The sequence below is a fragment of the Bufo bufo genome, chromosome 8 (genome assembly GCF_905171765.1).
Source record: "Bufo bufo chromosome 8, aBufBuf1.1, whole genome shotgun sequence".
In the NCBI taxonomy this organism is placed as follows: domain Eukaryota; kingdom Metazoa; phylum Chordata; class Amphibia; order Anura; family Bufonidae; genus Bufo; species Bufo bufo.
In genome coordinates this window covers 5,977,910-6,001,376 of record NC_053396.1, presented here as the reverse complement: position 1 = coordinate 6,001,376, position 23,467 = coordinate 5,977,910, and the positions used below count along the sequence as shown (strand labels likewise).

At 44.0% G+C, this 23,467-nt stretch overlaps 1 protein-coding gene across 1 annotated transcript; it reads right to left on the bottom strand.

The window, feature by feature from the left end:
- Positions 1-337: 337 nt before the first annotated feature.
- GFI1B (growth factor independent 1B transcriptional repressor) lies at positions 338-19,905 on the bottom strand. Its single transcript, XM_040405801.1, has 7 exons — positions 19,685-19,905; positions 14,726-14,840; positions 5,702-5,845; positions 5,350-5,618; positions 5,144-5,281; positions 4,406-4,571; positions 338-922 (listed from the first exon to the last, which is right to left on the bottom strand). Exons 2-7 carry the CDS (start codon positions 14,835-14,837, stop codon positions 744-746), a joined length of 1,008 nt encoding a protein of 335 aa, XP_040261735.1. The 5' UTR covers positions 14,838-14,840; positions 19,685-19,905; the 3' UTR covers positions 338-743.
- Between the last annotated feature and the right edge of the window lie 3,562 nt (positions 19,906-23,467).

Genomic DNA, 23,467 nt, shown 5'->3' with positions numbered 1-23,467 from the left:
AATACTACATAGCAACCAATCAGATTCCAGCTCTCATTTTCCCCACCATCTTCTCCTATTTCCTCTGGTAAATTGAATCCTACATAGCAACCAATCAGATTCCATCTTTCTGGCAGGTTGATTGTTCTAGCTGCACCGATAGTAACCAATCAGATTCTCATTTCATTTTGAGAGCAGTGATCTGATTGGTTGTTCCTCCTTCACACAGAGGAACAGAGCCACAAATTCTAGGTTTCATTTTCCCCTCATCCATGGTTGCCATGGGTAACAATGCCATTTTTCTTGGCCTAATGAAAAGACAAGCAACGTATCACAAGTTTTATTCCAAGTAATAAATCATTTCTTAAAATTTATTAAACATAGCTGCGCCAAACATGTGGCGTTCAGCATAAAGCTGTGAAATATTCAACGCGGCCGATATATCGCAATTTTCCTGCCCTCGAGATGCAGTTTTTAAAAAAAATTGTCTGAAATAAATAACAGTAAAGAACTGAATTTAAAAAACTCTTCCAACATGGCGACTCCTACAACGGCGGCCATCTTCCCTCAGGGAAAGACGGGTTTGCATAAGCCGACTGGTGTCACACACTGGTGGAAGCTCCTGTTGCTAGGCAACTTCCTAAGCTCCGCCATTTCCCGCTCCCGCAGATAACTGTGAAGATGTCAGCTATACACCGTCTCCACGTGATCATCACCCAGGGCTGAGGAATAATAATGGAGTCCCGCCATCAGCCGCCGATGGCTCATTTCAGCCCGTGTTGGTTTTCTCGGTGTCTCCTTAGGTCTACTTTTCGCTGGAAGCCTTTACCGCATAAGTCACATGTAAACGGCCTAAACCCCGTGTGCTTCCGGCTGTGCGTGATCAGGTTGGAGCTCTGACTGAAAGCTTTCCCACAAACCTGACACTTGTGCGGCTTCTCTCCTGAACACGGGGAGGAAAATGTACATTATTATTACAGTCATCACATTCCTGCACACAGGGGGCGGTAGTATAGCAGTTATATCCATGAACACAGGGGGCGGTAGTATAGCAGTTATATCCATGAACACAGGGGGCGGAAAAATAGCAGTTATATCCATGAACACAGGGGGCGGAAAAATAGCAGTTATATCCATGAACACAGGGGGCGGTAATACAGCAGTTATATCCATGAACACAGGGGGCGGTAATATAGTAGTTATATCCATGAACACAGGGGGCGGTAATATAGTAGTTCTATTCTTGCACATAGGAGCAGTATTATAGCAGTTATATTCTTGTACATAGGAGCAGTATTATAGTAGTTATATTATTGTACATAGGAGCAGTATTATAGTAGTTATATTCTTGTACACAGGAGGCAGTATTATAGTAGTTATATTCTTGTACATAGGAGCAGTATTATAGTAGTTATATTCTTGTACATAGGAGCAGTATTATAGTAGTTATATTCTTGTACATAGGAGGCAGTATTATAGTAGTTATATTCTTGTACATAGGAGCAGTATTATAGTAGTTATATTCTTGTACATAGGAGGCAGTATTATAGCAGTTATATTCTTGTACATAGGAGCAGTATTATAGTAGTTATATTCTTGTACATAGGAGCAGTATTATAGCAGTTATATTCTTGTACATAGAAGCAGTATTATAGTAGTTATATTCTTGTACATAGGAGCAGTATTATAGTAGTTATATTCTTGTACATAGGAGCAGTATTATAGCAGTTATATTCTTGTACATAGGAGCAGTATTATAGTAGTTATATTCCTGTACATAGGAGGCAGTATTATAGCAGTTATATTCCTGTACATAGGAGCAGTATTATAGTAGTTATATTCTTGTACATAGGAACAGTATTATAGCAGTTATATTCTTATACATAGGAGCAGTATTATAGCAGTTATATTCTTGTACATAGGAGGCAGTATTATAGTAGTTATATTCTTGTACATAGGAGCAGTATTATAGTAGTTATATTCCTGTACATAGGAGCAGTATTATAGTCGTTATATTCTTGTACATAGGAGCAGTATTATAGTAGTTATATTCTTGTACATAGGGGGCAGTATTATAGTAGTTATATTCTTGTACATAGGAGCAGTATTATAGTAATTATATTCTTGTACATAGGAGCAGTATTATAGTAGTTATATTCTTGTACATAGGAGGCAATATTATAGTAGTTATATCCTTGTACACAGGAGGCAGTATTATAGTAGTTATATTCTTGTACATAGGAGCAGTATTATAGTAGTTATATTCTTGTACATAGGAGCAGTATTATAGTAGTTATATTCTTGTACATAGGAGGCAATATTATAGTAGTTATATCCTTGTACATAGGAGGCAGTATTATAGTAGTTATATTCTTGTACATAGGAGCAGTATTATAGTAGTTATATTCTTGTACATAGGAGGCAGTATTATAGTAGTTATATTCGTGTACATAGGAGCAGTATTATAGTAGTTATATTCTTGTACATAGGAGCAGTATTATAGGAGTTATATTCCTGTACATAGGAGGCAGTATTATAGTAGTTATATTCTTGTACATAGGAGCAGTATTATAGTAGTTATATTCTTGTACATAGGAGGCAGTATTATAGCAGTTATATTCTTGTACATAGGAGGCAGTATTATAGTAGATATATTCTTGTACATAGGAGCAGTATTATAGTAGTTATATTCTTGTACATAGGAGCAGTATTATAGTAGTTATATTCTTGTACATAGGAGGCAGTATTATAGTAATTATATTCTTGTACATAGGAGCAGTATTATAGTAGTTATATTCTTGTACATAGGAGCAGTATTATAGTAGTTATATTCTTGTACATAGGAGGCAGTATTATAGTAGTTATATTCTTGTACATAGGAGCAGTATTATAGTAGTTATATTCTTGTACTTAGGAGCAGTATTATAGTAGTTATATTCTTGTACACAGGAGGCAGTATTATAGTAGTTATATTCCTGTACATAGGAGCAGTATTATAGTAGTTATATTCCTGTACATAGGAGGCAGTATTATAGTAGTTATATTCCTGTACATAGGAGCAGTATTATAGTAGTTATATTCTTGTACATAGGGGCAGTATTATAGTAGTTATATTCTTGTACATAGGAGCAGTATTATAGTAGTTATATTCTTGTACATAGGAGGCAGTATTATAGTAGTTATATTCTTGTACATAGGAGCAGTATTATAGTAGTAATATTCTTGTACATAGGAGGCAGTATTATAGTAGTAATATTCTTGTACATAGGAGGCAGTATTATAGTAGTAATATTCTTGTACATAGGAGGCAGTATTATAGTAGTTATATTCTTGTACATAGGAGCAGTATTATAGTAGTAATATTCTTGTACATAGGGGCAGTATTATAGTAGTTATATTCCTGTACATAGGAGGCAGTATTATAGTAGTTATATTCTTGTACATAGGAGGCAGTATTATAGTAGTTATATTCTTGTACATAGGAGCAGTATTATAGTAGTAATATTCTTGTACATAGGAGGCAGTATTATAGTAGTAATATTCTTGTACATAGGAGGCAGTATTATAGTAGTAATATTCTTGTACATAGGAGGCAGTATTATAGTAGTTATATTCTTGTACATAGGAGCAGTATTATAGTAGTTATATTCTTGTACATAGGAGGCAGTATAATAGTAGTTATATTCTTGTACATAGGAGCAGTATTATAGTAGTTATATTCTTGTACTTAGGAGCAGTATTATAGTAGTTATATTCTTGTACACAGGGGGCAGTATTATAGTAGTTATATTCCTGTACATAGGAGCAGTATTATAGTAGTTATATTCCTGTACATAGGAGGCAGTATTATAGTAGTTATATTCTTGTACATAGGAGGCAGTATTATAGTAGTTATATTCTTGTACATAGGAGCAGTATTATAGTAGTAATATTCTTGTACATAGGAGGCAGTATTATAGTAGTAATATTCTTGTACATAGGAGGCAGTATTATAGTAGTAATATTCTTGTACATAGGAGGCAGTATTATAGTAGTTATATTCTTGTACATAGGAGCAGTATTATAGTAGTTATATTCTTGTACATAGGAGGCAGTATTATAGTAGTTATATTCCTGTACATAGGAGGCAGTATTATAGTAGTTATATTCTTGTACATAGGAGGCAGTATTATAGTAGTTATATTCCTGTACATAGGAGCAGTATTATAGTAGTTGTATTCTTGTACATAGGAGGCAGTATTATAGTAGTTATATTCTTGTACATAGGAGCAGTATTATAGTAGTTATATTCTTGTACATAGGAGGCAGTATTATAGTAGTAATATTCTTGTACATAGGAGGCAGTATTATAGTAGTAATATTCTTGTACATAGGAGGCAGTATTATAGTAGTAATATTCTTGTACACAGGGGGCAGTACAACTCACCGGTGTGGATATATGTATGTTTCTTCATGTCAGACTTTTGATGGAAACGCTTTCCGCAGAACTGGCAAGGATAGGGCCGAGTGTCTGAGTGGATGAGCAGGTGGGTGGACAATGTAGAAGATCGCTTAAATGTTTTTCCACACATCTTGCACTCGAAGCTCCTTTCCTGTAAAATACGAGACGTTAGCTCCTGAAGTTTTGTAATGGAGTTCAGTAAAATTACATGATGGGGGATGTAGTGATACAGTGTGGTTCTATGCAACTGTATCACACATGATGGGATTAGATACACAGCTCAGCAGACAGTATCACACAGGATAGGATTAGATACACAGCTCAGCAGACAGTATCACACAGGATAGGATTAGATACACAGCTCAGCAGACAGTATCACACAGGATGGGATTAGATACACAGCTCAGCAGACAGTATCACACAGGATAGGATTAGATACACAGCTCAGCAGACAGTATCACACAGGATAGGATTAGATACACAGCTCAGCAGACAGTATCACACAGGGTAGGATTAGATACACAGCTCAGCAGACAGTATCACACAGGACAGGATTAGATACTCAGCTCAGCAGACAGTATCACACAGGATAGGATTAGGTACGGGGGCTGAGCAGACTGCATCACATAGGATAGGCTTAGATACACAAGGTCAGCAGTCAGTATCACACAGGACAGGCTTAGATACGGCAGCTCGGAGTACCCTGTACAGTAAAGGCCTCACCTGTGAGTGAACATTCAGATGTTGCTCAAGACTGACGGCATGGCCAAAGGACTTTCCACAAATACTGCAGACAAATGGTCGGGTTCCACTATGAGATCTCCGGACGTGAACCTCCAATCCATGAGACGTAGAGAAAACCTGGAAGACATAGGAGTTGGTCCGTCTGTTCTACGACCCCCTGCAGCATTCCCAGCTGGACATCCTACCTTGCTGCACTTGACACAGTGGTAACTGTCCATAGAAGAGGAGAACCCCAGACTGTAATTAATGGGGTGATCGTAGTCCGATTTGCTAGCTGGAGGGGGGCCGCTGTATAACCCTATAGGACTCGGCAGCATGGAGGGGTGCACGTTGGACGGGACCTGCTTGAAGCTGTAGGCAGAATGCAGGGGCTCCCAGGAAAGCCTCTGCTTGTAGTAGGCGGACAGGGAGAGGGAAGGGTACGACTTTAAGGGTAGCAAAGGCAGAGGGATCCCTGGAGGACGGAATTTCAAAATCAAGTTACTCAAGTCACTGACATATTTATGTCATAAGACGATGAGGATTGTAGTTCGTTACCTGGAACGGAGGCCGCAGGGGAGCCTCGGTTGATATAAATGGGTGTCTCCGGCTCGTCCTCCGAGCGGGTGGGGGTGGCCTTGGTCAGGTCCTCAGGGGAGTACTCTTTGAGGTCACTTCCGGACGATTCACTGTTTTGAGGATCTGATAAAAATGGTAAAAAAAATTTGAAGCTGCGGCAGAAATAATGGTGTAAAAGTGGGGCCACCTCTCCCACCCCAAACCATGGGCCTCCATGAGGTCCCCGTCTACAGGCACCAAGAACAGAGAGGCGGTAAATGATCAGGATCCCCCGAACTGCTGGGCGTATTATGTCACCTGCCATCTATTATGTTATCTATATAAGGCCTCATGCACACGACCGATGTTTTGGTCCGCATCCGACCTGCCGTTTTTTCGTGGCTCGGATGCGGATCCATTCACTTTAATGGGGTCGCGAAAGTTGCGTGTGCTGTCCGCATCCGTTGCACCATTCCGTGGCCCCGCCAAAAAATATAGTATGTCCTATTCTTGTCCGTTTTGCGGACAAGAATAGGCATGTCTACAATGGGACGCCCGTTCCGTTCCGCAAATTGCGGAAGGCACACGGGCGGCGGCCGTTTTTTGCGGATCCGCGGTTTGCGGACCGCAAAAAAGAGCACGGTCGTTTGCATGTAGCCTTAAGGCGATGTACTACTTTGATTATATACCTACTGAGAAAGGCTTTGTGCCGAAACGCGTCTTCATCATATATAGAATGATTAAGAATGAAGCAATATACTTTGAAGTAAGATACGGGGTTTGCCGGGATTCCTTCACAGATGGTGGAAGCAGACAGTAAGAGGGGCCCATTTCTGCTTTGGGGCCCCATATTTTTCTGTCCGCCCCTGCTTCTGCTGCACAGGGTCCGGGTTTATACCCGCCGGGTGCTGCAGACACCCAATGCTGATGCAACGTGTGCGACAGAAACCACAGTGTTTGTACAGACACCGAGCAGATTCATGGAGGTTGGAAAATCCGGCTCTGATTGAATTAAGAAAACATATCCTAGCGGGACATCCGTGTGAGGAGCATAACGAATCTCATACCACAGCCGGCGGGCAACTCCCAGGCACGCAGCGCTCCTCGGCGGGTGTATCTAAGCCTTACATGTGTGATACTGTCTGCTGAGCTGTGTATCTAAACCTATCCTGTGTGATACTGTCTGCTGAGCTGTGTATCTAATCCTCTCCTGTGTGATACTGTCTGCTGAGCTGTGTATCTAATCCTATCCTGTGTGATACTGTCTGCTGAGCTGTGTATCTAATCCTCTCCTGTGTGATACTGTCTGCTGAGCTGTGTATCTAATCCTATCCTGTGTGATACTGTCTGCTGAGCTGTGTATCTAATCCTCTCCTGTGTGATACTGTCTGCTGAGCTGTGTATCTAAGCCTTACATGTGTGATACTGTCTGCTGAGCTGTGTATCTAATCCTATCCTGTGTGATACTGTCTGCTGAGCTGTGTATCTAATCCTCTCCTGTGTGATACTGTCTGCTGAGCTGTGTATCTAAGCCTATCCTGTGTGATACAGTCTGTTGAGCTGTGTATCTAATCCTATCCTGTGTGATACTGCCTGCTGAGCTGTGTATCTAATCCTATCCTGTGTGATACTGACTGCTGAGCTGTGTATCTAATCCTGTCCTGTGTGATACTGTCTGCTGAGCTGTGTATCTAATCCTATCCTGTGTGATACTGTCTGCTGAGCTGTGTATCTAATCCTATCCTGTGTGATACTGTCTGATTAGCTGTGTATCTAATCCTATCCTGTGTGATACTGACTGCTGAGCTGTGTATCTAATCCTATCCTGTGTGATACTGTCTGATTAGCTGTGTATCTAAGCCTATCCTGTGTGATACTGTCTGCTGAGCTGTGTATCTAAGCCTATCCTGTGTGATACTGTCTGCTGAGCTGTGTATCTAATCCTATCCTGTGTGATACTGTCTGATTAGCTGTGTATCTAATCCTATCCTGTGTGATACTGACTGCTGAGCTGTGTATCTAAGCCTTACATGTGTGATACTGTCTGCTGAGCTGTGTATCTAAGCCTTACATGTGTGATACTGTCTGCTGAGCTGTGTATCTAATCCTATCCTGTGTGATACTGTCTGCTGAGCTGTGTATCTAATCCTATCCTGTGTGATACTGTCTGCTGAGCTGTGTATCTAATCCTATCCTGTGTGATACTGTCTGCTGAGCTGTGTATCTAATCCTATCCTGTGTGATACTGTCTGCTGAGCTGTGTATCTAATCCTATCATGTGTGATACTGTCTGCTGAGCTGTGTATCTAATCCTATCCTGTGTGATACTGTCTGATTAGCTGTGTATCTAAGCCTATCCTGTGTGATACTGTCTGCTGAGCTGTGTATCTAATCCTCTCCTGTGTGATACTGCCTGCTGAGCTGTGTATCTAATCCTATCCTGTGTGATACTGTCTGCTGAGCTGTGTATCTAATCTTCTCCTGTGTGATACTGTCTGCTGAGCTGTGTATCTAAGCCTATCCTGTGTGATACAGTCTGTTGAGCTGTGTATCTAATCCTATCCTGTGTGATACTGCCTGCTGAGCTGTGTATCTAATCCTATCCTGTGTGATACTGTCTGCTGAGCTGTGTATCTAATCCTATCCTGTGTGATACTGTCTGCTGAGCTGTGTATCTAATCCTATCCTGTGTGATACTGTCTGCTGAGCTGTGTATCTAATCCTATCCTGTGTGATACTGTCTGATTAGCTGTGTATCTAATCCTATCCTGTGTGATACTGACTGCTGAGCTGTGTATCTAATCCTATCCTGTGTGATACTGTCTGATTAGCTGTGTATCTAAGCCTATCCTGTGTGATACTGTCTGCTGAGCTGTGTATCTAAGCCTATCCTGTGTGATACTGTCTGCTGAGCTGTGTATCTAATCCTATCCTGTGTGATACTGTCTGATTAGCTGTGTATCTAATCCTATCCTGTGTGATACTGACTGCTGAGCTGTGTATCTAAGCCTTACATGTGTGATACTGTCTGCTGAGCTGTGTATCTAAGCCTTACATGTGTGATACTGTCTGCTGAGCTGTGTATCTAATCCTATCCTGTGTGATACTGTCTGCTGAGCTGTGTATCTAATCCTATCCTGTGTGATACTGTCTGCTGAGCTGTGTATCTAATCCTATCCTGTGTGATACTGTCTGCTGAGCTGTGTATCTAATCCTATCCTGTGTGATACTGTCTGCTGAGCTGTGTATCTAATCCTATCATGTGTGATACTGTCTGCTGAGCTGTGTATCTAATCCTATCCTGTGTGATACTGTCTGATTAGCTGTGTATCTAAGCCTATCCTGTGTGATACTGTCTGCTGAGCTGTGTATCTAATCCTCTCCTGTGTGATACTGCCTGCTGAGCTGTGTATCTAATCCTATCCTGTGTGATACTGTCTGCTGAGCTGTGTATCTAATCCTATCCTGTGTGATACTGTCTGCTGAGCTGTGTATCTAATCCTATCCTGTGTGATACTGTCTGCTAAGCTGTGTATCTAATCCTGTCCTGTGTGATACTGTCTGCTGAGCCGTGTATCTAATCCTATCCTGTGTGGTACTGTCTGATTAGCTGTGTATCTAAGCCTATCCTGTGTGATACTGTCTGCTGAGCTGTGTATCTAATCCTATCCTGTGTGATACTGTCTGCTAAGCTGTGTATCTAATCCTGTCCTGTGTGATACTGTCTGCTGAGCTGTGTATCTAATCCTATCCTGTGTGATACTGTCTGCTGAGCTGTGTATCTAATCCTATCCTATGTGATACTGTCTGCTGAGCTGTGTATCTAATCCTATCCTGTGTGATACTGTCTGCTAAGCTGTGTATCTAATCCTGTCCTGTGTGATACTGTCTGCTGAGCTGTGTATCTAATCCTATCCTGTGTGATACTGTCTGATTAGCTGTGTATCTAAGCCTATCCTGTATGATACTGTCTGATTAGATGTGTATCTAATCCTATCCTGTGTGATACTGACTGCTGAGCTGTGTATCTAAGCCTTACATGTGTGATACTGTCTGCTGAGCTGTGTATCTAAGCCTTACATGTGTGATACTGTCTGCTGAGCTGTGTATCTAATCCTGTCCTGTGTGATACTGTCTGCTGAGCTGTGTATCTAATCCTCTCCTGTGTGATACTGCCTGCTGAGCTGTGTATCTAATCCTATCCTGTGTGATACTGTCTGCTGAGCTGTGTATCTAATCCTATCCTGTGTGATACTGTCTGCTGAGCTGTGTATCTAATCCTATCCTGTGTGATACTGTCTGCTAAGCTGTGTATCTAATCCTGTCCTGTGTGATACTGTCTGCTGAGCTGTGTATCTAATCCTATCCTGTGTGGTACTGTCTGATTAGCTGTGTATCTAAGCCTATCCTGTGTGATACTGTCTGCTGAGCTGTGTATCTAATCCTATCCTGTGTGATACTGTCTGCTAAGCTGTGTATCTAATCCTATCCTGTGTGACAGTGTCTGCCGAGCTGTGTATCTAATCCTATCATGTGTGATACTGTCTGCTGAGCTGTGTATCTAATCCTATCCTGTGTGATACTGTCTGCTGAGCTGTGTATCTAATCCTCTCCTGTGTGATACTGTCTGCTGAGCTGTGTATCTAATCCTGTCCTGTGTGATACTGTCTGCTGAGCTGTGTATCTAATCCTATCCTGTGTGATACTGTCTGCTGAGCTGTGTATCTAATCCTATCCTGTGTGATACTGTCTGCTGAGCTATGTATCTAATCCTATCCTGTGTGATACTGTCTGCTGAGCTGTGTATCTAATCCTACCCTGTTTGATACTGTCTGCTGAGCTGTGTATCTAATCCTATCCTATGTGATACTGTCTGCTGAGCTGTGTATCTAATCCTATCCTGTGTGATACTGTCTGCTGAGCTGTGTATCTAATCCTATCCTGTATGATACTGTCTGCTGAGCTGTGTATCTAATCCTACCCTGTGTGATACTGTCTGCTGAGCTGTGTATCTAATCCTATCCTGTGTGATACTGTCTGCTGAGCTGTGTATCTAATCCTATCCTGTGTGATACTGTCTGCTGAGCTGTGTATCTAATCCTATCCTGTGTGATACAGTCTGCTGAGCTGTGTATCTAATCCTATCCTGTGTGATACAGTCTGCTGAGCTGTGTATCTAATCCTATCCTGTGTGATACTGTCTGCTGAGCTGTGTATCTAATCCTATCCTGTGTGATACAGTCTGCTGAGCTGTGTATCTAATCCTATCCTGTGTGATACTGCCTGCTGAGCTGTGTATCTAATCCTATCCTGTGTAATACTGTCTGCTGAGCTGTGTATCTAATCCTATCCTGTGTGATACAGTCTGCTGAGCTGTGTATCTAATCCTGTCCTGTGTGATACTGTCTGCTGAGCTGTGTATCTAATCCTATCCTGTGTGATACAGTCTGCTGAGCTGTGTATCTAATCCTACCCTGTGTGATACTGTCTGCTGAGCTGTGTATCTAATCCTCTCCTGTGTGATACTGTCTGCTGAGCTGTGTATCTAATCCTATCATGTGTGATACTGTCTGCTGAGCTGTGTATCTAATCCTATCCTGTGTGATACTGTCTGCTGAGCTGTGTATCTAATCCTATCCTGTGTGATACTGTCTGCTGAGCTGTGTATCTAATCCTATCCTGTGTGATACTGTCTGCTGAGCTGTGTATCTAATCCTATCCTGTGTGATACTGTCGGCTGAGATGTGTATCTAATCCTATCCTGTGTGATACTGTCGGCTGAGATGTGTATCTAATCCTATCCTGTGTGATACTGTCTGCTGAGCTGTGTATCTAATCCTATCCTGTGTGATACTGTTTGCTGAGCTGTGTATCTAATCCTATCATGTGTGATACTGTCTGCTGAGCTGTGTATCTAATCCTATCATGTGTGATACTGTCTGCTGAGCTGTGTATCTAATCCTCTCCTGTGTGATACTGTCTGCTGAGCTGTGTATCTAATCCTATCCTGTGTGATACTGTCTGCGGAGCTGTGTATCTAATCCTATCCTGTGTGATACAGTCTGCTGAGCTCTGTATCTAATCCTATCCTGTGTGATACTGTCTGCTGAGCTGTGTATCTAATCCTATCCTGTGTGATACTGTCTGCTGAGCTGTGTATCTAATCCTACCCTGTGTGATACTGTCTGCTGAGCTGTGTATCTAATCCCATCCTGTGTGATACTGTCTGCTGAGCTGTGTATCTAATACCATCACGTGTGATACTGTCTGCTGAGCTGTGTATCTAATCCTATCCTGTGTGATACTGTCTGCTGGGCTGTGTATCTAATCCTACCCTGTGTGATACCGTCTGCTGAGCTGTGTATCTCATCCTATCCTGTGTGATACTGTCTGCTGAGCTGTGTATCTAATCCTATCCTGTGTGATACTGTCTGCTGAGCCGTGTATCTAATCCTATCCTGTGTGATACTGTCTGCTGAGCTGTGTATCTAATCCTACCCTGTGTGATACCGTCTGCTGAGCTGTGTATCTAATCCTACCCTGTGTGATACCGTCTGCTGAGCTGTGTATCTGAACCTATCATGTGTGATATAGTCTACTAAGCCTTGTATCTAAGCTTATCAAATGTGATACAGCCTACTAAGCCATGTATCTAAAAATACAGCCTGCTGGGCTGTGTATCTATGCCTAACATGTGTGATACTGTCTGCTAAGCTGAGTATCTAAGCCTAACATTTGTGATACAATCCACTAAGATGAGTATCTAAGCTTATCATGTGGGATACAGCCTTCAGGGCTCAGGGTGAAGAGCTATTCCCTAATATCGGACAAGGGACATTTTAGGGGATTTGTGTAGAAATGCTCCCTCCAGCCACTGCTGGCTGTGACATATGAATAGCTTAGATACGCGATACACCTGCTCATTATGATGAGTGGTGGACACAATGTTCGAGTGTTTCCTGTGAATATCTCCTCCGGTTTCTGCGGAATTCAGCTCTGGACAGAAGGGACGCTTCCCGGGAATCAGTTCCACCCTCTCCACACATCAGACACAATGGGATTTGAATAGAGCTCATTTGAATTTGACCGCACCTTACACCCCCGGACTGTAATATATGCCCTGTCCAGCAGAAGGTAGTAGGGGCCTCTGCCCCGTCTAAACGTTACTGGCAATCCCCAAAATTATGCAATAGTTCAATTAATGACTCTCCTGAAATACTCTGTGCTGCATGGAAAATAGCTCATTAGATCAGAAAACTTCTCTATGTAACTCTCATCCTGTGATCTCCCCCACGATCAGCACACTCCTCTCCTGAAATCCTCTGTGCTGCTAGGGACCCTGCTCCTTCCACCATGTAAGGCCTCTTTCACACTACCGTTTTTTTTCTCCGTTTTGCGGTCCGTTTTTTGCGGTCCGTATACGGTCCGTATACGGAACCATTCATTTCAATGGTTCCGCAAAAAAAAACGGAATGTGTTCCGTATTCATTCCGTTTCCGTATTTCCGTTTTTCCGTTCCGTTGAAAGATAGAACATGTCCTATATTTGGCCGCAAATCACGTTCCGTGGCTCCATTAAAGCCAATGGGTCCGCAAAATGCATCCGTATGTCTTCCGTTTCCGTTCCGTTTCGTTTTTTCTGAACCATCTATTGAAAATGTTATGGCCAGCCCAATTTTTTCAATGTAATTACTGTATACTGTATATGCCATACGGAAAAACGGAACGGAACGACGGAACGGAAACGGAAACACAACGGAACAAAAAAAAAACGGAACAACGGATCCGTTAAAAACGGAACGCAAAACACTGAAATGGACATACTGTAGTGTGAAAGAGGCCTAACTCTCATCCTGTGATCTCCCCCACGATCAGCACACTCCTATCCTGAAATCCTCTGTGCTGCTGGGACCCTGCTCCTTCCACTATGTAACTCTCATCCTGTGATCTCCCACACGATCAGCACACTCCATTCCTGAAATCCTCTGTACTGCTGGGGACCCTGCTCCTTCCACCATGTATCTCTTTATCCTGTGATCTCCCACACGATCAGCACACTCCATTCCTGAAATCCTCTGTACTGCTGGGGACCCTGCTCCTTCCACTATGTAACTCTCATCCTGTGATCTCCCACACGATCAGCACACTCCTTTCCTGAAATCCTCTGTACTGCTGGGGACCCTGCTCCTTCCACTATGTAACTCTCAGCCTGTGATCTCCCACAAGATCAGCACACTCCTCTCCTGAAATCCTCTGTACTGCTGGGGACCCTGCTCCTTCCACTATGTAACTCTTATACTGTGATCTCCCACAAGATCAGCACACTCCTATCCTGAAATCCTCTGTGTTGCTGGGGACCCTGCTCCTTCCACTATGTAACCCTCAGCCTGTGATCTCCATAAGAGCAGCAAATTCCTCTCCTGAAATCATCTGTGCTGCTGTGAATATGTGTACACACAGGAAATACTATTTGCTAGAAATAAGGCTGATAACAGATACCAAAATAGTTGGCGAGAGTCCTACTCATGGGATCCCCGGGGGTCCCAGGGGTGGTAACGCGCGGATAGCGGTGCCCAGAGCTTTTTACGTGTTCTATAAACAGGGAAGTAATTAATGCACGCTTATAAATCACATAATGGACAATCGTCTCCGAAAAGGAAACGGAAAATGATTTATTTCCCTGTTTATACAGAGCTCATTAATACACAATGTGGCGTTAAGACACCGATGTGTTCTAGAAGAGTCTCTTCTTACTGTCAGTGAATGAGAGCAACACTTTTCACAGCTGAGGGGTTTGTTACAATTGTATCCAGCCTAAACAATCATCTGATACATTTTACCTGCACTGATACATTGCAACAAACTGTCAAGCTGTGCTGCTGGTGTGTTCAGCTCTCAGAGAACTGTGTAGAATGGATACAACTGTAACAAACGGTCAGCTGTGAGAAGTATTCGTTCTGTACATCACAAGAGCCAGTGTCGGGGGTCATAGCAGTGTCAGTCCACCTGGCTGGATCATACCTACCGTGACATGGCGCTGTGATGGGCTCCTCCTTGGGCAAAACTTCATCTTCTGAGTAGCGATGTTGATGGTAACTGTAAGTTTTCTTGGTTTTTACCAAAAAGGAGCGTGGCATTTCCTGGAAGAAAACAAAAATACACCTATAAGGACATGATAATAATATCATGGGTGCAATACCATGGAACACAGGGAGGGGGCAATGGGGCTGGTTGGCAAGCGAATGAGAGTGGAGCCAGCATGGTGAGCAATGGAGAATGGAGCCAGCCTGGTGAGCAATGGAATGTGGAGCCAGCCTGGTGAGCAATGGAATGTGGAGCCAGCCTGGTGAGTAATGGAATGTGGAGCCAGCCTGGTGAGTAATGGAATGTGGAGCCAGCCTGGTGAGTAATGGAATGTGGAGCCAGCCTGGTGAGTAATGGAATGTGGAGCCAGCCTGGTGAGTAATGGAGGATTGAGCCAGCCTTGTGAGCAATGGAGGATTGAGCCAGCCTGGTGAGTAATGGAATGTGGAGCCAGCCTGGTGAGTAATGGAGGATTGAGCCAGCCTTGTGAGCAATGGAGGATTGAGCCAGCCTGGTGAGTAATGGAATGTGGAGTCAGCCTGGTGAGCAATGGAATGTGGAGCCAGCCTGGTGAGGAATGGAATGTGGAGCCAGCCTGGTGAGGAATGGAATGTGGAGCCAGCCTGGTGAGCAATGGAATGTGGAGCCAGCCTGGTGAGTAATGGAAGGTGGAGCCAGCCTGGTGAGTAATGGAATGTGGAGCCAGCCTGGTGAGCAATGGAATGTGGAGCCAGCCTGGTGAGTAATGGAATGTGGAGCCAGCCTGGTGAGGAATGGAATGTGGAGCCAGCCTGGTGAGCAATGGAATGTGGAGCCAGACTGGTGAGTAATGGAAGGTGGAGCCAGCCTGGTGAGTAATGGAATGTGGAGCCAGCCTGGTGAGCAATGGAATGTGGAGCCAGACTGGTGAGTAATGGAAGGTGGAGCCAGCCTGGTGAGTAATGGAATGTGGAGCCAGCCTGGTGAGCAATGGAATGTGGAGCCAGCCTGGTGAGTAATGAAATGTGGAGCCAGCCTGGTGAGTAATGGAGAATGGAGCCAGCCTGGTGAGCAATGGAATGTGGAGCCAGCCTGGTGATTAATGGAATGTGGAGCCAGCCTGGTGAGTAATGGAATGTGGAGCCAGCCTGGTGAGTAATGGAATGTGGAGCCAGCCTGGTGAGTAATGGAGAATGGAGCCAGCCTGGTGAGTAATGGAGAGTGGAGCCAGCCTGGTGAGCAATGGAATGTGGAGCCAGCCTGGTGAGTAAAGTAGAATGACAAGTGCTTTTGGGTGCTAAGGTTACTGCTCCAGGACTCCATTTTTTCTTTAAAGCCCCCCTCTATTGTAGGGGAGAACGGAGAAATAGTGATATCCTCAAAACAAAACAGACCCCTTTACTATGATGGAAAGAACGGCAACTCCTGAGAAGTTTGAGTCATTCCGATCGCATATGGCGCTAATCACAGCGCATAAATTATGATCGTATTCAGCTCTATATGAATGCTGCCCCCATGATAAAAAATCAATACCATGTAAGGTGTAAGCAGAGGGACGACCGGGCTCCCAATGCCAGTCTGCAGCCAGTGTGATGAAGCCACCTACATAAAAGTCATTCACTATGAAAAACTAAACAAAAAAAAGCTAATAAAAGGAAAGTTTCTAAAATAAATTAAATGGATTTTTTATTTTTTTTGTTTCTGTGAGAGTCAAATCTGAACTCTTCACGGTAACAGATTCCAAAGTCTATAATAAATCACAAGAGCACAAGTCCCAAACACACAGACTCGAGGCGTCGCTTCAGGGAAGTGTCTGCAGATTTGCATGGTCCTGTCACTGAGCCCGATTTGCATGGGGACAAGAAAGCCGATCCTCCAGAGGCCATAATACAGCTTAGTATTTCCAACCTGTCGCGTGTAGTTATGTCTACGCTCTCCTATAAGACCCGAAAGAACATAAACACGATGCAGGACTCATATATGGTCGCTGACAACCAGCTGACAACCACAAAGAATGGAAATATCAGTCCATAGCGCCCAATGAAAGTTGTCTATGGTGCCCTACGTTCCAAACATGTCCCTTTAAATAAAAACAGGGAATAGGGTTTCCTTACATGACCGTGTCCATGCAAATGGACCTGTATGGGTAGGACATGTTCACAGCTGTCAGTGTGATTGCCTGGCATTATGGAATTCTATATGACAGTGTATTCCTGTTCCCTGCACCGGAGCGAGAGAGGAAAATGAAGTTCTCCATAACAGCTGTCCCTGGCGCTGTCAGTATAGTGCCGTATATATGGCGGAGTGGTCCTGGAATAGGGGCTCTTATATCCCTGCAGAAGCTCTCCGCTTTAACATTAACCCCTCCCTGCTGATAAGGCAACTCTCTAATAAAGTTATATCCAAACAGCTTTTGGGAAACTACAGCTCCCAGCATGCCCTGAGAGCCAGAGGCTGGGGGTTGCAGTTTCTCGGGGCTAAGATACAGTTTCTCTTTGCTAGTCCTCATCAGCATACAACTGTTTTTCACTGGCATCTGATCTGATTCAGGTGACGAGTCATTTGCTTGACATTTGCATTTGTCCTGCAAGGATTTAGTCGCGTCCTAATCAGACACAGTCCGCCATTGATCTGGAAGAACAGAGCTGGCAGGACGCCCGCCTAACCTGTTATTTGTCTCCGCTCGTTAAACACCCTTTGTCCCAATGTTTGGGCACAAGGAAACAGCGCCACCCTCTAGTCCACGGACTGTGTCTGGTATTGCAGCTCCACTGAAGAGAGTTGAGCTGAGCTGCAATACAACAAATGACCTGCGGACAAGTGGGGGCATTACTTTTTCAAATCCCTGGCAACCCCTTTAAATTGGCTGGTTCACCCATCTCCACCACAGACATCTAATATCCAACTGGGCTTAGACTTTAGGACTCTTTGCAGATGTAACCTGTTGCATTGAAAATGGGCTGTCAGGGTATGATGGGAGTTGTAGTTATAAAAGTGTGTTCACATGCGGCAGATTTAATACCAGAACATTTCTGGGGCAGATTTCCACTCCTTCCATGTAGATGGGGTTATTTTTTTTACAGTTGTGCATGGATTTTTATGAACCCCATTTAGATGTATGGAATGTATTTTCTATCCTAAATACTTAATTTTTTTGCAAAAAAAATTACAGGACATTTTTTACATAAATGCAGAAAAAAAATATCCACAGCAGGAGGTCTGCTAGAAATGCACATGTGAACAGAGCCCAGTATTCAGTATGTAATAAAAGCTAATAAAATGGAAATAACATAATAATAATAATAATAATAATAATAATAATAAAATACCTAACAAACTGTCAAATTTATTTATCCATTCCTGATTTTCTTCTTAAATAAATTACATTTTTATTTTATTTTATCCTAGCATGTTTTACTTAAAAAATTGTTAGTTAGTTCCAAAATGAATAATTTCTCTTAGGTCCGGTTCACACATCAGTTATTTGGTCCGTTTTTTCCATCAGTTAGGGCTCACGCACACGACCGTTGTTGTTTTGCGGTCTGTTTTTCACGGATCCGTTGTTCAGTATCTGAGTTTTTTTTCCCCTCTGATTTAGGGCTCGTTCACACAAACGTATTTTGCGTTCTGCATACGGGCCGTTTTATGCGTTCCGCATACGGAACCATTCATTTCAATGGGTCCGCAAAAGATGCGGACAGCACTCTGCATGCTGTCCGCATCCGTTGCTCTGTTCCGCGGCCCCGCAAAATGTCCGTTTTGCGGACAAGAATAGGCATTTCTATAATGGGCCTCCTGGTCCGTTCCGCAAATTGCAGACCGCAAAAAAACGGCACGATCGTGTGAACAAGCCCTCTTCCGTTCCGTTATTCCAAAAAACATATCCATATGCGATCCGTTTTTTGAGGATCGGAAAAGGAAACAGTAAACTTATTAATCACCAAACACATGAGCAATATGGGCTGGGCGTAGCATTTCTACAGTATGGATCCGCAAAATACGGATGACATACGGATGTGTTCTGTGTGCGTTCCGTATTTTTTGCGGACCCATTGATTCGAATGGGGCCTCGGACTGTGATTTGCGGACAATAATAGGACATGCACTACTTTTTTGCGGAACGGAAATACGGAAACAGAATGCACACGGAGTACCTTCTGCAAAAAAAAACGGAATGGAAGCGGAAAAGAAAATACGTTTGCGTGTATGAGCCCTTATTGTGAGTGCAGGCTACTCAGAGATAAGGTATAAAGACCTGCACCTGTTCTGTGTTTTTAACCTGCACCTGGTTTTGGCTCACAATACCTGATGGAAATAACTGATCAAATATCTGACGTGTGAACAAGGCCTTAAGGGAATTAAATATAAAAAAAATCAAAAAATCAAATCTATAAAGTGCTAAACTGCATTCAACATGTGATACATTCTCTCTCTCTCTATATGTATATATAAAGACTGCAACATAATTATAAAAGATTTATTGCGTATGAAACTGTACTGATCATGTGATGTACGCCGTGCATTCATTATACATTCCTGTGCAAATACAAAATACAGAATTAAATCAAATTACATTTAAAATTTAAATTAACTACTATATTTATATATATATAGAAAGAGAGAGAAAAAAATAAATAATGAAAACAAAAAAATATACTAAATTAATTAAAAAATTACTAGAATTAAATAAAAAAAATATATACTAAAATACAAAACATACAAATAATAAACTAAAATGTAATTAAAAATATATCTTAAAATTCTGAAAATAAATAAATAGAAACTATGCCCAAAATAAATATAAGATATACAAATAAAAAAGGAAAATATGGTAAAATAAATAAAAATATATAAAAAATAAAGAATATGTATAAAACAAAAAAATAAAGGTATCTTGTGACTTTCCTGGCCGGTGCATTACCTGGCTGTTGTTGTAGTCAGGATGATGAGTGTAATCCCTCGTCGTAGACGCGGCTGGTGTCACACTGACTGTCTTCACACTTGTGTTTGGCCTCTTCCCCCTCCCTGATTTTTCAATCTGATTACTTGTGTCAAAATCTGGAGTCGCTGCAGCCAATGGGGAAGAGGAACAATATTTGCTTATCGAGACTGGAGCAGACCTTCGAGAGTCGCCCGGAGCTCCAGCAACTCCGCAAACTGACAGAACACTTTCTCTGAATTCTGTTTGCAGTTGGGACTTATCCCCTTCAGGCAAACGTACCGCGCGTTTCACACCAAAAGTGGGGTTTTCATATTTGGCAATTGCCTAAGCAGCAATTCCCTAATAGTTTATTCCTATGATATCCCCCTGTTTATGGCAACCTGTATTCTGCGTACAGTGCGCCGGGCACAGGCGCACTACTACAACCAGGCTGGCTTCAGTGGCTCCTTAAAATTTTCTTTAAAGGGATTCCAAGCCTGACCTTTTAATAAAAGTTTCCCTGAAATCCTCTGTGCTGCTGGGAACCCTGCTTCTTCCAATATTGTAACTCTTAGGGCTCATGCACACGAACATGTGCCGGCCGGGCCCGTGTTGCGGACCCCAAATCGCGGTCCGCAATGCACGGGCACCAACCGTTGGGCCGCCATCTGCGGACGCAAGGCCCATTTACTAAAATGGGGACCGCGATCCGCATCCGACAGACCGCACCACGAAAAAGTAGTGCATGCACTACTTTTTTCGGTGTGGAGGCGCTCGGTAGTGCTTCTGTGGGTTTCCCTGCCTCCGTTCTGCACCTTCCGGATTGCGGACCCAATACGAGCACTGGCCGACAACAGTCGTGTGCATGAGCCCTTAGCCTGCGACCTGCACAAGATCAGAACACTCCTCTCCTTAAATCCTCTGTGCCGCTGGGAACCCTGCTCTTTCCGCTATGTAACGCTTAGCCTGTGATCTCCACAAGATCAGCACACTCCTCTCCTGAAATCCTCTGTGCTGCTGGGACCCTGCTCCTTCCACTATGTAAATTTAAGCCTGTGATCTCCACAGGATCATCACACTCCTCTCCTGAAATCCTCTGTGCTGCTGGGACCCTGCTCCTTCCACTATGTAACTCTCATCCTGTGATCTCCCACAAGATCAGCACACTCCTCTCCTGAAATCCTCTGTGCTGCTGGGACACTGTTCTTTCCACTATGTAACTTTCAGCCTGTGACCTCCACAGGATCAGCACACTCCTCGCCTGCAATCCTCTGTGCTGCTGGGGACCCTGCTCCTTCCACTATGTAACTCTCATCCTGTGACCTCCACAGGATCAGCACACTCCTCTCCTGAAATCCTCTGTGCTGCTGGGACCCTGCTCTTTCCACTATGTAACTCTCATTCTGTGATCTCCCACAAGATCAGCACACTCCTCTCCTGAAATCCACTGTGCTGCTGGGACACTGCTCCTTCCATAATGTCACTCTCATCCTGTGATCTCCCACAAGATCAGCACACTCCTCTCCTGAAATCCTCTGTGCTGCTGGGACACTGTTCTTTCCACTATGTAACTTTCAGCCTGTGACCTCCACAGGATCAGCACACTCCTCGCCTGAAATCCTCTGTGCTGCTGGGGACCCTGCTCCTTCCACTATGTAACTCTCATCCTGTGACCTCCACAGGATCAGCACACTCCTCTCCTGAAATCCTCTGTCCTGCTGGGACCCTGCTCTTTCCACTATGTAACTCTCATACTGTGATCTCCCACAAGATCAGCACACTCCTCTCCTGAAATCCACTGTGCTGCTGGGACACTGCTCCTTCCATTATGTCACTCTCACCCTGTGACCTCCACAAGATCAGCACACTGCTCTCCTGAAATCATCTGTGCTGCTGGGAGGACCCTGCTCCTTCCACTATGTAACTCTCATCCTGCGACCTCCATAAGGTCAGCACACTCCTCTCCTGAAGTCCTCTGTGCTGCAGGTTGACTACAGGGTGTGTTACTGCATGGTGTGCAGATAAGATCATTTCACATGTCAATCCGTGCTCAATCTGTGTAGAGATGGCTGCAGCCCGATAGCAGTCGTGTCACGGGTTCATGTGGAGACCACAACACTGCAGAGTCCTCCGCCCTGATACCAAGCTCGTCTTATCAGCAGCAGCAGGAAACATGGCAGAAGGACTGCGCCCCGGGGCACCGGGCATCAGAAGGGGCAGGGGTACACAGCAAATTCTTCCAATGTGCCTTTTAAGACATCCAGTGCCCCCATAACAGTCAAAGCAACGGTGCCCATCTAACAATGCCAGTCACAGTGCCCCATTACAATGGTAGGCAGGGTGCCCCCATAACAGTCAAAGCAACGGTGCCCATCTAACAATGCCAGTCACATTGCCCCATTACAATGGTAGGCAGGGTGCCCCCATAACAGTCAAAGCAACGGTGCCCATCTAACAATGCCAGTCACATTGCCCCATTACAATGGTAGGCAGGGTGCCCCCATAACAGTCAAAGCAACGGTGCCCATCTAACAATGCCAGTCACAGTGCCCCATTACAATGGTAGGCAGGGTGCCCCTATAACAGTCAAAGCAACGGTGCCCAGCTAACAATGCCAGTCACAGTGCCCCATTACAATGTTAGGCAGGGTGCCCCTATAACAGTCAAAGCAACGGTGCCCATCTAACAATGCCAGTCACAGTGCCCCATTACAATGGTAGGCAGGGTGCCCCATAACAGTCAAAGCAACGGTGCCCATCTAACAATGCCAGTTACAGTGCCCCATTACAATGGTAGGCAGGGTGCCCCTATAACAGTCAAAGCAACGGTGCCCATCTGACAATGCCAATCACAGTGCACCATTACAATGGTAGGCAGGGTGCCCCATAACAGTCAAAGCAACGGTGCCCATCTAACAATGCCAGTTACAGTGCCCCATTACAATGGTAGGCAGGGTGCCCCTATAACAGTCAAAGCAACGGTGCCCATCTAACAATGCCAGTCACAGTGCCCCATTACAATGGTAGGCAGGGTGCCCCATAACAGTCAAAGCAACGATGCCCATCTAACAATGCCAGTCACAGTGCCCCATTACAATGGTAGGCAGGGTGCCCCAAAACAGTCAAAGCGACGGTGCCCATCTAACAATGCCAGTTACAGTGCCCCATTACAATGGTAGGCAGGGTGCCCCTATAACAGTCAAAGCAACGGTGCCCATCTGACAATGCCAGTCACAGTGCACCATTACAATGGTAGGGAGGGTGCTCCATAACAGTCAAAGCAATGGTGCCCATCTGACAATGCCAGTCACAGTGCACCATTACAATGGTAGGGAGGGTGCCCCATAACAGTAAAAGCAACGGTGCCCATCTAACAATGCCAGCCACAGCCTCCATAACAGTGACAGTTAACCCCATAACAATACCAGCTACAGGACCCATATAACAGTGCCAGACACTTCCCCCATAACATTACCAGCCGCAGTGCCCATATAACAATGCCAGCCGCTTCCTTTCACAATAATGCCAGCCTCAGCCTCCACATTGACAGTTAACCCCATAACAATGACGCCCCCAGTGCCCCTATCACAATGCCAGCGGCAGCCCTCCAGCCATAGACCCCACAATGTATGCAGCTATAGTGCCCCCATAAGAGTGACAGTAAAATCACCCCCATAGAAGTACCTCCACAACAATGCCTGTCCAAGGTACTCCTAGAACTGTGCCAAAAACAGCCTTCTAACATTGCAGTTAGAGTGCCCCCATATCATAGACAGCCCATAAC